The sequence below is a fragment of the Meleagris gallopavo genome, chromosome 7 (genome assembly GCF_905368555.1).
Source record: "Meleagris gallopavo chromosome 7, MGAL_WU_HG_1.1, whole genome shotgun sequence".
Classification (NCBI taxonomy): Eukaryota; Metazoa; Chordata; class Aves; order Galliformes; family Phasianidae; genus Meleagris; species Meleagris gallopavo.
Window position 1 is genome coordinate 20,466,239 of NC_139410.1, and position 17,699 is coordinate 20,483,937.

Genomic DNA, 17,699 nt, shown 5'->3' on the forward strand with positions numbered 1-17,699 from the left:
TTGTGTGGCATGAGGGGACCTGTTTAAATTGTGGAGAAAGGAGGGAGAATTTATATATACAATAAGACGAATAAACACAATCACTTGAACTTTGTGATTAGAAGTACAGGGGAAACCTTACAAAGTGCTGACAAAGTAAGAAGGAAGACATTTTATAGTTAATTCAAAGAAAGAGACAAGTGCTGATGCAAGTCCACCAATGCTAAATCCTTTATATACTCTGAGATATTGAATGTCAAGTTTAGCAGACAGAAGTTCTGTGGATGGTGGCATGCTGCTGCAGTTTTTTTCCCCTGTGGCACAAGCATCATGCTTTTGTGAGATCAGTATATTTTCAAGTAGCAAACAACCCAAGGGAGATGAACAAGAGGGCAAGTAGAGCATGACTGACTAGCCTCTTGTTTTGTGCCTTTCATTACAAAAGCTGATGCCACAGAACTAGCTCCTCCCAGTAAATGAAGAAACAGCATCCTAAAAATAGTTTGGGCATACCTTTCAGATTAATTTCATGTATGCTTTTATAATCAAGTGACACAGGTGATGGACAACACCAGAATGAAAAGAAGAAAGGTACCAAGTAGTAAAGATCCTGGTGAAAGCAAAAATCTGTCTTCACAGGATTGTTTCTGCTTCTGTAGGGAGCCCAGGTAGTAACATTCACAACATTAAAGGCTGCTGACAAAGATCTGTTTGCTCTTGTCAGAAGATGAGTGCAGTACAGAAGGCTACGTATCCAAACTACAGTCTGTTGTAGCATGCTTGTATCCTTCCAGGAGCTGAGGAGGCATTATGGGCATTACCTATTGCTGAGCTTGTCAATCATATTGGTAAGACCATTTGAAAATCATTTTAGTTCTGCAAAATTGTAAGAAAGAATGACATAAGCAGATAAAATATTTCAGAAGTCATATAAAACTTATGAAAAGGAAAATAAATAGAAAAGAGCTACTGAGTTTGAACATCAGAAATGCTGAAATTACTTACGTGGACTGAATAAACTTCCACAGTAAAGAAATCTGGTCAGATCTATTTTTTGTTTCTAAACTAATGATCTTGAAAGAATCTTTCATTTCTAACTGTGGAAGGACACTAGTGTGGTTTTCTGCTTATTTCAGTGCATTCAATTAGCATGGAGAATGTGAGAATTAATTGCCAGATACATAAAAAATAGTGTCCCATTCTCAGCAAATCAATTTAGTTTTGATTGTGGAGTTATTCCTGTTAACTTCAACAGAAGATCTGGTTCCCTCTATTATTTTCTGTTCCAAGTATAAGAGACAATAATGAACTCATTCTTTATGTTGCAAAAAGATCAGAAGCAAGCTGGCAAGTATGATCCATAAAGGAAAAGGAGAGCTAGCACACTTTGGAAAGGCTCAGTACTCCCTCTTCTGTTCTTTCCTACTTAAGGCATGCTAATGTCACAACAAGAGCTTGCTTTATTAATAAGCTACAAGTTCCTCCTGAATACATCTGTAATCAGTATGTTAAAATACACCCAGTCCTGACCACGTGGTCACCAATTTTATTACTTCTCTAGGCTTGAATCCCAGATGACTGCTGATATCCAAACCATACTGCAGCTTCTGCAGAGGCAATCAACACTCATTCCACCTGCCTATAGCATGGTGACTGCAGGTGCAGAGTATCAACAGCCAGCAATCCGGTTTACACAAAAGCTTCATCCTGTAGCATCAATTAAAACAGACAGAAGTTTCAGTCCTTCATCTCAGGTTTGTATATGTCCAATAAGATTAAAAGAGCCTTGCTAATCTTGTTAGTTTATTGGGGGGAGGAGGAAAGGGGAAATCACAAATCACAACAATCTAGGTTCTTGTTCATTAGTTAAAGAATATGAAATGAGTATTTTGATCTAGCATCTCTGCATTGGACTATTGACGCTGTAATTTCAGAAACCATATTTTCTGTGAGAGTTTTAGAGATTTATACAATGATCATATAATCAGATCAATTAATGATCACGCACATCACCAAAATTAGCAGAAACAGTAAGTATTAGACACAAGTGCAAGCCATCAGAAGCATGAGACCTGCCTGCTTGGGTGCATCTGCCGTAGGTCCTGCTCTTGAAGTCCTCAGAAACACCATAACTGAGCAGGATGGTCATACATATATGGAGATAAGAGGGGACAAAAACCATGTTTAGTCCCTTGCTACTGACAGAAATTTGCACATACAGAGCTGCCACATACCTACATTTTCCAATACACGTTTTCCACTCCAATTCTGTTCAGGCAGTATTTCATTTTCCAAATTTGTTTGGAATTTCCTGAACTTAACTGTTTGGACAGAGATGTGGCAAGTTATTTCCTGACAAGCTGCAGCAAACAATCAGTAAATAGTGTTCTTAGATGTATCAAATTCCTCACGCATATGCTGAAACACATACAGGCACAATAAGTTCAACACATCCAGAAAGCATCAGTTTGCATGCATAAAGACTGTCAGGACAGGACATATGCAGCAGTTTTCAGAAGTGTTTGCCTACCGTGCAAACTTCTGCCCAAAACATATACATACCTCTGCCAGAACAGAAATACAGCAACTTTGCAATAAAACATCAGCAGGCACACTGCACACTTTGCATGGATTCAGAGTATAAAAGTGAAGAACTGAGTGCTGAGACTGGAATCAAAATGGTTTTAATGTTTGGGCTGAAGCAATTCCAGAAGTATGTTCTAAAACCACAAATTCAAGAATACTGAAATCCATGCTCTTAGATTGGGTCTCAAGAATATTCAGACCTTGAGAAACAACAATATATGAGTATCTTGATGTCATATGAACAGGTCTGGGGGGGGAGGGGGAGAACAAGACTCCTACACTTCTACAGTTAACCAACAGAACTGCATTCAATTACATTAAATGAAGTGCTGTTAACACATAAAAATACTTCAGCTCACTGCTTAACTGTCAAATATGGTTTTCCAGTAACAGTTTGAACGTGTTAATTTTGAGGAGAAACAAGAACCTAGAAGAGACTGATAAAATTATTGCCATCTTGTTTCTTCTCCTTTCCAGTGTCCTGAATTTCTAGACCTTGAAAAATCAAAACTTAAATCCAAAGAATCTCTCTCAAGTGGAGTGCATCTTAACACAGCCTCAGAAGACAACCTGGCTTCCTTTTTAGATCAAGAACGTGACCACTCTGCAGAGTGTCCCCCACAGCATCCTAAACCTTATCTCCCATCAATTAGGCACCCTTCCTTGCCAGAATGTTCAGTAAGCACTGTAGGAATCTTGAGTCTTCATAGGCATGTTTCTGATCCTGGTCTTCCTGGGAAATAATACTTTTATACTATAATTTCACATAAAAAAATGTAAGTGCTTTTAATGGCTGTTTTTCCTTTTTTGTATTTAAATCCTCTATACTTGACTCAGGGGCTACAAGGAATATATATGCAAAAGTACTGTATATTTTCCTAAATCTGAAGCTTGTAAGCTAAAGTTGAGCAGTTCTGATGTAAATATATATGTACACACACACACACACTAACTGTATGTTCCAAATGTAAAACTGCCAGCATTCTCAAGGCACCTTATATTTTTATTTTTTATTAAATAACATGCATGTTCTGAGATTACAGTTTACATTGCATGGAGACAACAGACAACCATTTACTGCTGTCACAAAAACAGTATTTTATTGCGGATATGTCTTCAGAACAAATAGGAAACCAATAACAATAATTTACATAGGAAAAGTACTCATACCTGACCAAGCTAAACTCCAAGTAAAAACTTCTAGCTCACTTCTGAAAATTTGGGTTGACTTTCTTGTAGTGAGCTTTTCACAGTAAATGGTATCATTACAATTTATTCTGCATCTAGAAGAAGAATGAGGTAACCAAGTCTTCTGGGTTCGAAACAATTAGGACTTAGAAAGCAGCCTCCTTCCAAAGCATCTGAAACAGGGCAGGACTTTAACAGTGAGAAAAACTGCCACATGCTGGAAAGTATCACCACAGATTGCATCCACAAAACTACATTAATTGAACAGTTTGTTTCCAGTACTACTTCATTTTATTTTATTCACATCATAGAAGTTAACTGTCATGAGCAGGCAGGTACTCTTCATCTGTCACTCAAACATAATCAAATGCAATAAATCTAATTTCTATATAATACAGAAGACTGTGTTCCTTTTGTTCAATGCAAGTTATGAACAACCTGTAAAATTAAAAATACGTTACAAACTTTTGTTTTACAGTTATTACGGTGGTTGTTTGCAGTTCTCTCTTTTTAATGACTGGTCCATCTATAGTGTTCCCAGATAGAGTACATACGTATGTGGACACACATACCACACACATTCCCATAGGTGTGCATGTGTGTAAATGATATATGTACATATGTGTGTATGTATGTGTGTGTATGTTTATATACACACATACATGCAAGTGTGTGTATATACCTACACTTACATGTAGGAGTATGGAGTTATATATATATATATATATATGTATATATGTAAGATCACTTTGAGAACAATTGTAAACTTTCTTATTACAAAAGAAGTAAGCTTAGCTTGTGTCCAAAGCTGACTACATTAGAATAAAATGATTTAAGGTCCATAGGCTTTAAATACAGTATGTACTGTATGTGCATAATGCTTTGTGAATACTTAGATTTAATTTTATTAAAATATTATTCTGCTTCAAATGTTGTGTTTATTTTAGAAGGAAATGACCTTTTTATTACTGTTTTAAAATATTTTAAAATGTTCACATGATTTTCTAATCTGAAAGCTTTAATGTGAAATCTCTCTAGGAAGAGAACTGATTACAGAAACGTGTGTAACCCAGTTAGTTTCAGTGAGCACTGAAATTTTAACTAAAAATCCCTTTGCTCTAAACCAGTGTGTAGAGTCATGCAGTAGAGGTTAACCTTCAGATTAACAGATATATACATTATGAGTTGACTCAGATTAATACATAACGCTTTTAGTCATACACAGCAAGTAGATAAACACAAGGAGGCTGAATCTTCTCTCGTTTAAAATTTGTGGGAGTGTTGAATTACTGAGCAAGTCTCTGCTTCATCTCTGTATGTAAAGATATAAAAATGAATTAACTCAGTACCTTTGTAAATTAGGAAAATGCAGCCTCTTTCATATACAACCAAGTTTTCTTCTGCCTCATGATACTGCTGATTGTTGAAAGGTTCAGATCATACAACACTCTGCTCTTACCTCTACCACAGCGATTAGAGTTCTTACTGCATAGTGCCTTGTAGGAGTGGATCCCAGGTGACAGCATCATTGAGCCAGTTGGAATGTTTGCCTCCAAATACTCCACTGAAACAGCACTGCTGAATAACAAAGTGAAATAGCTTCTGGGTTTTGTTGTTTTTAATCCTCAGTGGCAAGCATTAACAAACTGTGCTCTAAGTTTAGTACCTACTACTAGTATCTGCTACAAAGAAGAAATCAGCATTTTCTAAAAAATTATTTGTCGTTATACTACATTTAAAAGAGACTAGTAAAAACTAGAAATAAAATTAACGAAAAGAAGTATAATATATGAGCACTAATTTACAAAACATGTTTTACTCAGTTTCATGACCTTGAATTTAATATTTATGCCAAGAGACCAAGTAAAACAGTAGAGTAGAGAGTTGAGGAAGAGAAAAAGCAACAACTGTCACAATTGTTTCAAGTGAAGGAAAAGCTCCATCCTTTACTCCTTGCGTTGGCCTCCAAAGCTTTGTTCCTTCACTTCTCTTGGTCTGTGTTTTTCAAAAAAAACAATCTGAACTGGGATCAACTGAGGGAGATTTTGCATAGTTACAGAAATTCTAAACTCCCTAACATACCTGTTACTGAGTAAAGAAACAAAACATGAAAGATGACAACTTCATTGGCTGTCCCTAGCTGTCCAATCCCTGCCAAAGATCTGCCTTCTCAGATATCTTCTTTTCTTGTTTAAGTACAGTGAAATATACAATGACCTATTGCTTCGAGCTTCTTTTCTTCTACAAACAGACACAAACCATTGTTTTTGGAAAGTAAACATCAAAAATTATCTTATTTTGTTTGTTATTTTTTTTCTGGAGTGCAGTTTATTTCTGACTCAGTAGAAACAGTTCTGAGTTATCCAAATAAAGAAATAATACAGGAGTTGCATACTCATACATCAATACACAGCTGTAACATATCCATAAATGCTTTCAGAACTTTAGGAGATGTGTATTTGGTCTTGCTTGAACCCAAGAAGTCTCATCTTGACTGTTTACATTTAAAACTTGTGAGTAAAAATACCCATAAATTATAACATGTATGTACAGAGAAGTATCCAGGAAATTCAAGAATAGCTAATGTAACTGAAATATCAAAGAAATCAGGACAATCACTCCAGCTATGAGAGTTACCATGCAGGCTATACATACCCACTCTCATGCTGGCCTTGAATGGGATGGGATGGGATGGAAAAGGGATGGGGCATGCACACTTATTCCTCTGGGCAGCCTGTGCCAGTGCCACTGCCTCACCATCCTAAGTGAATTAAAATGTGTTTGATAAGGAAGACCTGTATGCCAAGTGCTAAGTATTCTGACTACTGGTTTGCTTTTTTTTAAAAAAAAAAAAAAGTAAAACTTATTTTGTGACACTTTATTCAAACTTGCATCATTACATGCAGCTGCTCCAAATGGTTGCAGTCGTGTTCAATAAAGTCTCTTGAGTTGTTTTTCCTCCTCTTTTTTTTTTTTCATACAACAAAAGAAAACGTAAACTCCATTTGTTTATTTATCTCTTACGTCATTATCACTAATGAAAAACCCACTAAAGTATAGGTGGATGCTCTTGTTTGAACTGTAGTATCTAGCAGCCATCTTCAAATAACAAAGAATCTGGTCTCACTTTCTAAATTCATATCAAATGTTTAATGAAAATATTAATTGTAAACTGTAAAGTTGCTTCAAATCTGTAAACAACTTGGTATGCAGACACTGATGTAAATAACTTTTAAGTACCATCTTACATACTTGGAATTAAAAAAAAGCAAGCAGAAAGTCCTTTACATGTGACTACTCTGAACCTAGCATTCCCTTAAGCTTAACTAGGAATGATAACTTACTCATGTCATGCAGCAATCAATACACATACATACTACACTTACTCTATACATCAATTTCTTTTCTAGGCTGGAAAAAAATGACTGTAATAGAAGTTAACGAGCAAATAGTTTAATGGGAGAAAAATAAACAAGATCCAAGCATAGATCATGTATGCAGATCATCACAATGTTCAGTTTTATCAGTGATAGTAAAGGAGCATGTCCTCAATCTTGTAACTGCATGAAAGCATCCCTATGGCAAGCTTACATTTTCTCTTTGTATATCTATGTATGAGTAGTTGATAGAACTGCATTATTAACGAAGAAACATTTTTCTTCATCTAGCTACTTGTATTTTTTTAATGCTCACTTGGGAAGTTCTTTGATTATTAATGAATACAGAACATAGCTCTTCTCTTTGGAATGGAAATTAGATGGGCCAAATTAAAGTCTCCATCTAAAGGACGGATTTGCCCCGTTCATGCATTATTTACATTTTCTATGTAAACTGAATCTTTACAACATTGTAAAGTTGAAGATAGAAAAAAACTTGAAAATTTAATCTATATAAATACTTCACCATTAAGAGCTGAGGCAAATCCTGTTTGTATAACAGGATTTTGTATAATATAGTTAATATAAGTTTTATTCTGCTTTCAAAAAAGATCTCCTGGAAAACTGTTAATTGCATATATATTCATTATTTCATACCACCATAAAAATTTATTTGCAACAAGTCTGAATCTGCACAAATAAATGTATTACATTTATTTCAGTCATGAGCAACAGGATGTGAGTATTTCATTTGTGATGGCACTGAATTCAGTCACCCCAATACAAGCACCACTAACAGGGATCCAAAAGGCCAGACAAGTCTCAGCGTTGAAAATACCAAGCAAAAATTTCTGGAATTACATTTAACATAACAATATGAGAATAAACAGAAAAGTAAGAGATTGCACAGGATACTGCTCACTGGCCTGAAGCACACAATACAGAGACACAAGATTAGATTGTTTCAGAAATTCCTATGCACAATAATTTCCACACGGCATATTAGGCACCATCTTCAAGGAATACTGGAAGGTATGTTCATGTATAGTCCCTCTAACTTCAAAATTCAAAATCTAACTTCCATTTATAAAATATGGATAAGGAAGCTGACAATTGCTATCCATTTGAGGTCACATTTTTACAAATGATTTTGATTGAAATTGATCCTGGTGAAATGCCTCTCCTTAAGCCAGACAATTCTGTTCATTCTGTCATTTTCTTTCAGAGAATTTTCAATAAATCATGGAGTGGGTTTACCATGTAAGGCCTATTTAGACTGTGATTTTAGTGATCCAGATAGTCATTGAAAGCTTTTGATGTTAAGCTGAACTCTTAAAAAGAAAAAAAATTAAGAAAATCCAGATTTCCCTATGGAAAAGCCTTAGATGGGATTAAAGATTAAAGACTCCAACAATTCCAGCTGTGTACAAATAGTATTATCTGAGCTTGCCTCATAACGATAAGTAAATAATTGCAATTCTAGCAAGGTAACTTCAAAGTATCATAAAAATTGTTAAGAAATCTAAATACACAAGACAGCTGCTTAAAGATGTAATATTAACCAACATTTACAAAGGAGGCAAGCACAAAGGTCTGGTTTGTTTAAGCAATCTGGAAGATACAAAACACCAGCGTTATGAAAACTAAGCAACGAGCCCCATAGTGACCGCATTTAGACTGAGTCGCTAAACAAAGTTTATTTATCTCTTGTGCTGCAGCCACACCACGATCCTTCCTTCTGCTCAAGGACATGTAATACAAACATCATCCAAATCTTATACAGCTGTGTTTGTGGTATAATCGTTACTGTAAGGACTCTACTACTTTATAAAGGCCAGTACAACTTTTCAGATGTATAGTGCATAGGCTGCTCTGAAAGTAATGCCTTCTATTTATTTCCACAAAGACTACAACAAAGAGCACAATAACACTATTTGATAGAGCAAATTCTCCACCACAAAACACTATGTTTCAGCATAGTCATTTCCATTAGCTCTGCATTTTCACCAACATACACCCCTGACACTGAGGGCTGCAATAATAACATAGGAGGCATTACTTTCGAAGCAGCCCTGTACATCTTGTCCTTCCTAGAACATTCTTTTCACACAAGTTCGCTGTTCATGACCACTGCAAGCTCCTGTCTGGCACAACAACCTACAGAAACGGTGTAACTTGTTTTACACAAAGGCAACAACCACCTCCAAACTGTACTTCGTGATCTATGAGGGATGCAGCCCGCAACATCAGCTTCACAATGCTACGTAAGGATCCCGGAGGGAAGCTCAGCCGCGGGCCCCTTTGTACACATAGCCCCCGCTCTGCTCTCCCCTCAGAGCACAAGCAGCTGCGGCAAGAGCGGCAAAATGGAGGCTGTGCCGTTACCATACCAACGCGGCGGCGCCCGCGCCGCTGCCATCGACCAGAACTGCCGTTGGGCGCGTGCACGGAGTTGCCCAGGGGGACACTGAGAGGGGGCTGCGTGGCCTCTTGGCTGAAGTAACGGGGGCGATGTGCTTTCATCTTTGCCTCTGAGCCGTCTCCCCGACTGCACGCGTGCATTTTGAGCTTGCTGTGGTGTTCCACAGGGAGGTGCTTGTGTTGCTGTGACTGACTTTAGCCAGATCTGAGTCTCGGAAATGACTGCAGGGTGAGAAGGGCAGGTATCCTGCTGGAGAGCAACAGGAGAGTAGGGCAGGGCAGGAGATCAGCCACTGCTCAGCCTAGCAGTATCTGGTACATCAGGCAGCACTGACTGAAATAAGGTATAGGCTTTCTTTTCATGTCTGCAAAGTCACTGGCCCTATAAAGGACTGCTCTGGTATCAGCGCACTGTGCCTCGGGTACCACTGCTACGTGCGCAACATTCGTTTACACATATCACACCTGAGTGACAGCTGCAGATCCCGAGGCCTTGCCAGAAACACGTCCCTATGGGTAAGTTAGGTAAGGAAGGCAGCAAAAAGTAGCGGGAAGTCGTTCAAGTGAAACTCCATAGTGCAGTAATACGGAAGAGCAATGAGCGAAACCCGAGATCAGCAGTAGTGAAATGAAAGTGAAGCAACTGAAGTGGGAAATGAAACCTGATGAAAGATGACTGTACAGAGAAAACTGAATTTCTGCAACATCTCTGAACTGAACTCATTCTGCAGTATTGCTGGGTGAAACCTAGAGAGCACCAAGATTGATGTGAATTAATTTTGTTTTACATGAGGACAGCAGCCACCTTCAAACTGTACTTTGGGATCTCTGCAGGATTAAACCAGTAACCTCAGTCTCTCACTGCTGTGTAAGGAGCTGGGAGCGATGTTCAGATTTATCTTTTTTTTTTTTTTTTTTAATTTGAATCAGATCTATACAGCAAAGATTACCAAAGTCTGGAATACTATCCATTTGCTATGGAGAAGAAAAATAAATTATGAAGAAAGATGTCATCTGCACAAAGATATCCAAAGCCTACAGTTTTGCCTGGTTAGAGCCACTAGCAGAGCTTGAATCGCAGCTTAAGTTCAAGTTGGGTACCAGTTCATGGGCAGTACATTACTGCTGGTACAGCTGCCTGTGTAGGCAGCCCGACATGTTTTGCTGTGCTGTGCTCTCTGTGCCCATGGAAACCCATCCAGTTCTGGCCCCAGCATTTTAGGTTGCACCCGAAAGTCTGAGAGACAGGACAGGATCGGTACATGGGTTTTGTGAAGTGAAGTTTGACATAAAGGCATACGGAGGTACAACAGGGGCTGTATTCTGAGAAGGGCTTGTTCTGCATCCGGACGCTGACCTTTCCCTTCCCGCAGAGCCTCTACCTCCTCCCCCTCCCTCCGGTGGGCTCATGGGAACCGCTCGTATAGAAATCATGGATGCGCTGGGAGCAGCCCTGGGAACGCACGTTCTGGAAAATGAATGGTACATGTCAGTTTTGTTTTCAAATTCAGAATCCCCGTTGCAACTTTCCAATTATTTGGAAACAGCACTTCCCCGTGCGTTGCCCTGCCCTCCCGGGGCTGGGCGCGGCTGCCCTTACGCAGCGAACAGAAAGCGAAACCGAAAGCTACAGCGGGGTTCATTTTAAGTGTCCGGGAACGGGGCAGCCTGAGAACAGCTGACGTCGAGCTGGTGAGTTCGGCTTCTTCGGCCGCCCATGCAGCCCCCGCTCTCTGCAGAAGCGGAGCCGGCCCGCAGCGCAGCGATGTTGGAAGAGTGCCGAGACGAGCGCTTCCTCTACATGATCTCCTGCTTCAGGCCGCGGCTGAAGCGCTGCATCCGGGTGCATCCAGTGCTGGACTGGCTGCCCTCTCTGAGCGCAGAGGAGAAGGAAAGGGTGCGGGTGGCGGCGTTGCAGCGCGGCGAGGTGGAGGGGGCCGAGGAGCTGCTGCGCGCCGTGGAACGCGGCCCCCGCGGCCCCGGCTGGTTCACTGAGTTCCTACTGGCGCTGAAGAAAGGCGGCTGCGACCTGGCCGCTTGCTACGTGAACCCCAGCCAGCTGCCCTCGCCCCGGGAGGAGGATGACCACGACCTCTGCGTGCACCTGGTGCAGCTGCTGCACGGCACGCTGGTGGATAACATGCAGACCAGACATGTGGCCGCGAAGTGCCTGGAGCTGGGCATCTTTCAGGAGGAGGACCTGGTTGGGGTAGGTGAGCCATACTGGCAGCCCAACAGAGCTCAGCCGCTCCTAGGGGCTGTTGAGTGGAGAGTAGCAACAGGTGGGCTTGCAAGTGCAGAAATGAATGTACATAACCCAGCTTGATGAAAAAGCTCAAGTAAGCCAGTAAAGGCTGTTTGCAGTGGGCCAGCAGCAGTAAGGATGCCAGCTAACAACCAGGATATGACAATATCATAGCTTAGAAAAGACCAGTGTGAGTGAAAGGAATCTGGCCAGCTTTACTGTTGTCATTTTGACACAGACCTTTGTTCTGCAAAGTCCTAGAGAATACCTAAATTAAAACAAGACCTGCCTTCACCTTTATTTTCTGCTTTAGGTTCACTAAGGAATATCATTCCCACTAGTAGACTGTGAAGCTGGGCAAAAATATCAGTTTGAGAAGAAAGAGCAAGTGTTAACTTTGATGAAAGCATATGCCAGTGTTGGCTCCATTTGGCTGGGAATGCCTTTCCTGAACTACTGTGAAATCTCCGTGAAGCCAAAAACAATGGAGTCCCCCCAAACAGTATTTGAAATCAAAATATGTAGTATTTGCTATAGCATTAAGGCAAAACTTGGTAAACTAATGGTTGAACGATGTACTTGAACTATGAGCTTTGTGTAAACTTGTAGAGTAGTTTAGTGCGCCATCTCAGTTAAATGAAGGTCACATGCTTAATTTCATCTGGTTGATGACGATCAGGAAGCAGCAAGGGCCAGCTGTACCACAAGGGATGGGGAGCCAAGCATGCTAACAGGGCAGGCAGAGACAGTCTTTTAGGAGGCTAAGGATCCATTCTTTAACAAGTGCATATGTTCTCTGATTATCTTTATGCTGCTTTTGTTTCTGCTTAAGTCTCCTTCGTTACCCTTCACAACCTGCCAGTTTCAACACTGATGGGGCAGAGGATTTCTTAATGACATCCCCCCGGCAGTGCTGCTGCTTTCTGTTTACTTTTCCCTGCTCCTAGTTCCCACACCCTTCAGTCTAACTCAGGAGGTTTTCACACTGTTCAGCCAAATTTAAGTCAGCTGTTCCACCTGCCCATTTTCTTGCATATCAGGATAGATGACTGTTGAAACTTAAGGACATTCTTCTGGAAGTCTGAACACCTGTCCCAGGCAGCTCTGCTTTTGGAGCAGTGCTTTTTTTTCCCTTGTGATAATGTGCCTGATTCTGTGTGTTGCAACCTTGGAATGCTTTTCTGTGGTTCATTGTAGAGTAACAGTCACTTTTAACAGGCTACTCTATTATTTTATTATGTTCTGTCTTCTCAGTATTTGAGAAGGGATGCTTTCCATTTTGTTTATGAAGTCATGTTAGAGATGAGGTCTGAGTTCTGGTAGGCTGTATTACATCACTTCTCCTTAATCCAAGATGGTTAATCCCAAAACCAGTGCGAACACCAATTATAACAAAATAAATTTATTATTATATAACAATTGTTACTATAACAATTTCAAGCATTACCAGTCTCTCAAATTAAATTTCACATCACATGTTTTACTAGGTCTGCTCCAGAAGTAATGCCTCATATTTTATCATTGCGGCCCTCAGTGTCAGAGGTGTATGTTGATGGTATGGCAGTAGAGAGCAAACCAGTATTCCATTATGTGCTGTTGCTCTGTGATGGATGTGGAGGAGCAGTCTAACAAAATGGCATCTGATGTGGAAGTGTGGATGAAGCAAAGGTGTTCCATTAAATTCCTCCATGAAGAAAAAATGGTAGCCATTGACATCCACCTGCGCAGAGCTAATGGAAATGATTATGCTGAAACACAGTGTTTTGTAGCCAAGAATTTGCTCTATCTGTGTTATTGTGCTCTATCTGTTGTAGTTTTTGTGGAAATAAATAGAAGGCATTACTTTCAGATCAACCTATGCGTGTATACTATTCATACTAACTTATCTGAACTATTACAAAATTCTGTCTTAGGGTTTGTTTGTTTGTTTATTTTCCCCAGATTGAGACTGTTACTGACAGTCGTGGGAACAGAGACGGTGCAAGGGAGCTGTTGAGCAGAATAGTGCAAAAGAAGGACTGGTTCTCTCAGTTTTTGGTTGCTCTGCGAGAAACACAACATGAAAGCCTTGCAGATGATTTAAGTGGAAATACAGGAGGTAACCATCTTATTCTGTGAATACTTTTTTTTTTTTTAACATCTTTTTTTTTTTTTAATTATTAGGAAACAAGACAAGACTCTCACTGTATTATTGGGGGATTACAAATTAAAATTTTTAATGGTGTATGGGGCTGCTGAATCATGGCCTGAACCTCTGATTAATCACCTGAGGCAAGCAGTGAGTCAGCCATGGGAGCACAGGTGAAGGCAATTCACCTGTGCTGCAGGAAGGGGTGGAGCCTGGCTGCACCTCTCCCAGACCCATTTAAGAGCTGACTGCGAGTGGGGAAGGATCTCTTCTGGAGATCCACTCCACTAGAGCTTCCTATGTGAGTCCAGGATAGGGTGAATGTCCTTTTCTGCTCTAGTATAATAGTTACATAAGCCAAGCTCTCGAATATACTATATCATCTGTGTATTCATTGATTGTACAAATGGCTAACTCAAGAGATTCTTAAACACTAAAAAGTCCTTATTAAGAATAGTATGATTATAATAATATGACCAAAATTAAACTGAATCCTTACTTTTTGTAGCCTATTGGTTCTGAACGTGTATTTTTATAATAATCATAAATATTCAGATGATTATTTTGAACAAATAACCCTTTTCTTGATTTCTCCTTCAGCATATGAATTAGCTTTTCCTTTGTTGCATGTTTTACAAAGTTTTTGGCTACTTCTTTATATCCCAGTATCCAGTGCAGTAATTACGATGTTGAAAAATTATCCCCTAGATGCTAAAATATGGGGAAAAAAATAGGCAGTCCCCAAATTTCCCTTTTTAAACTCGGGTTTTTAAGATCTTTGAGACTAAGGTTTTTAACAGATTTCACATTTAACAGCTTTAGCTTTCTTGCTTCAGGAGCTCCCCAGAACTTCTGTGGTTGTAATTGCCATTTGTGGGTCTATGTTTTAAGATGTTTCTTCTAGCTGAGGACAGGAATCAGCCTCTGGCAGGCACAGATAGGCAGCTGCTGTGTTCAGTCACACAGTTCAAGGGTGTTCAAAAATTCTAGTAAGCAGAACAAAGTCAACCAAGTTAGAGACTCAGAAGGTGCTTCTGGATGAAAGTCAAATGCAGAAATTACAAAAAATATCTTTATACTTTTATTTTCAGTTATTTTCAAATTTTACATTTCTGATTTTTCAGTGTAGTGCAGATTTTTGTAGCGTAAAAGTTAAATTTATTTCAGTTGCTTGATACAGTACTAAATGAATGCATTTATTCCAGAATTTCTCAGTGATCTTGGACAGTGCAGGTTTTAAAAGAAATTGTACAGATTAACACACAACTTGTAAATTGTGTTCTCCTTACCAGTCAATAAGTAATGTTCTATGTAAACAGTCCTCTACATTTGTAGATGTGTAAAGTGTATGATTGTTGAAGCTTCTGCTGCTACAAGGTCAAAGAAGGTAAACATTAAAGATAAAGATTTGCTATTTTGGAAGGAGAACTGTGTTTATACAGTGTAGCGTTTCTGGTTGAACACCAATGATTGGTTACAGTAAAATAGGTTACTATTAGCAAATACCTGTGCACAGAGATTCAGAACTTTATTTAAAAAAAAATAAAAAGTGGAATAGAATCAATCTAATAATTTCTTTAATTTCTAATTACAAAGTAATTGAGTTTAAGTCTGGAAAACAGAGCTTCTGCAGTTTTTACAAAAAGCATTTACAGTATATTGAACTGCATTTTTTGCCTTTGGGATATGCCTACTCTTAAGTATCTTTAATAATAATAAAACAACAGAGAAGACAAAGAAAAACATTTTCTGTATTTGGAATAAGACCCAGAAATGGAAGACGGGAAGACATTTTGGGAAACCTCTTGGTTTTCTGTTTTATGGGGAAGTTCAGAAGTTCTGCTCCAAGGTACGTTCATTTATGAGCTTATAGAACTGATGGAATTGGGCTAGTCCACAGTTCAATTTTCCAGACTTCACAGTGACCACAAATATTAGAGATTTATGACCAACAACTTTTTTTATGGTTTTATAAACGTTTATTAATATTCCAAACTGGTATCTTTGCCAAGACCATATGTCATGCCATTGTGTATTTTCTCTACTCCGCACTAAAAGATACACATTTTTTTTTATAGAGCCATTTCATGGAATGGAATTTCATTTTTACTTTCTAGGAACAGAGAATAAAGAAAATGAGTTGAAGAACAGTACAAGCAAAGAAACAGAAGGTGCAAGCCAACCAGGTCATGCTGTAACGGAGGATTTGAAACAGCAAGAAAATTTGGATGACAGTTTTGTCAGAGAGAGCAGTGTATTAGAAACTTCTGTTGAAAAGAACTCTGTAGTTTCAGGTATGTCTACCAATTGGAATTTTGTTCTGGTAGTAGTTAAATTTTACTGGAAGTAACTTAAAGAACGTTCCCAGTTTGTTATCTCTCATCTTGCTCAAAAAATCAGGAACATACGCTTCTGTCAAAGGGAATGAATGGAAAAATCAAATCTTGATTCCTTGGAAGCAGTAATTTCCATTTCTTCCTATCAGTTGTCATCAACACTAATTTTGGAGGACAGTTCTTTAAATTTGCTCACTTCAGTAGAGTTGCTCTAGAACAAAAACATGGCCGTACTTGAACTAATTAATCTGAAAGGTATGAAAAAATCTTTACCTACTGTAACTAGACTGAGCTAGTTCAGAATCAATTTGCTGGCATGGTACAGACTGGCTTAGGAGGGTGTGCCAAGAAATTTTGTGGCCTGTTGTTCATATGGATCCACTTATAAAAATGTGCCTAGGGAGTTGATTATAAGCAGTAGCAACAACCAGCAGCAATTCCCAGATACAACTGGGAGCTGATGATTGAAACATATGTTGCATGATTAAGGAACCATTCGTATCTGTTACAAGTTCAGATGCAGCTCAAACAATAGTTAAAACTGAGATAAATTCTGCCTGAAATGATTTTAGTGGGCTTACTCAGCCAAAGGAGTAAGATAGCTAAGGCTGCCCTTTTTTTTTCTCTTTTTTTCATCAAACATGAAAACATCAAGAAAAATTTGGCTCTGAAAACTGCAGTCTTTCAGTAGTAGTTTATTTTTTGTTTAGTGTGCTCTTAACAGCATATCACTATGATTTATAACAAGTAGTGGATTATTAACTGCAGCATAAATATCAGCTTGTTTTTCCTGTATTAGAACATACTTTGGCATTATAAAGTAGAGGTGTTGAAAGTTTATTAATGATTTAGAATGGATCTGATTGAGTATCAAGTCTTAATCTTACTCAGGTGCTTTCAGGGTAAGACCTAGGATTTTAATTGTAGCTTTGCTGAAGACAGATTTTGACAGAATCACAGAACGGTTTGGGTTGGAAGGGACCTTAAAGATCATATAGTTCCAACACCCCTGCTGTGGGCAGGATTTCTACCCACCTTTAGATCCAGTTACCCAGGATCCCATGCATGACTCTTGTTAGCTATCCGGAACAATTAGCTGTTAAGTAGCCTACCACAAGCTAATTCTAGCCTGAAAACTATGGTTTATTCAATGAATTGTAGTGAAGTTTAATAGGCAGAGTATGTCTTTACTAGCAATTTGTGAAGTTGAACAGATCTGTTCAGTGAAATAGTGGATGCTAAAGATGTATGTACAGGGTTAATTCTGGCAGTTTGATTGATTTTAGTCTGGTATGGGCTGCATATCTGCAAGTGGCTACAATACATCTCATTTGGTTTCATCTGAGGGGAGTTTTTCTAGCAACCCAAACCAGCTAATATGAAGTATGGGCAATTGACAGATTCATTTTTAATTTACACTTCTGATCTGATCTAAAACA

The 17,699-nt window shown here is 38.9% G+C and overlaps 2 protein-coding genes across 7 annotated transcripts in view; both read left to right on the forward strand.

Moving 5' to 3' along the window:
• The window catches only part of KCNH7 (potassium voltage-gated channel subfamily H member 7), a 214,194-nt gene extending 209,599 nt beyond the window's left edge, over positions 1–4,595 (forward strand). For all 5 annotated transcript variants that reach the window (XM_085228184.1, XM_085228181.1, XM_085228183.1 and 2 more), the window contains 2 exons: positions 1,541–1,733; positions 3,043–4,595. In XM_085228184.1, the coding sequence (XP_085084310.1) occupies positions 1,541–1,733; positions 3,043–3,309 (460 nt within the window). In that variant the 3' untranslated portion in view covers positions 3,310–4,595. The remainder of the gene's footprint in view (positions 1–1,540; positions 1,734–3,042) is intronic.
• Positions 4,596–11,075: 6,480 nt separating this feature from the next.
• IFIH1 (interferon induced with helicase C domain 1) overlaps positions 11,076–17,699 on the forward strand; it is a 32,524-nt gene continuing 25,900 nt past the window's right edge. Inside the window, exons 1-3 of one of the 2 annotated variants that reach the window (XM_085228714.1) lie at positions 11,076–11,760; positions 13,738–13,894; positions 16,042–16,218. In XM_085228714.1, the coding sequence (XP_085084840.1) occupies positions 11,269–11,760; positions 13,738–13,894; positions 16,042–16,218 (826 nt within the window). In that variant the 5' untranslated portion in view covers positions 11,076–11,268. The remainder of the gene's footprint in view (positions 11,761–13,737; positions 13,895–16,041; positions 16,219–17,699) is intronic. The other variant, XM_085228715.1, reaches the window with a different exon arrangement.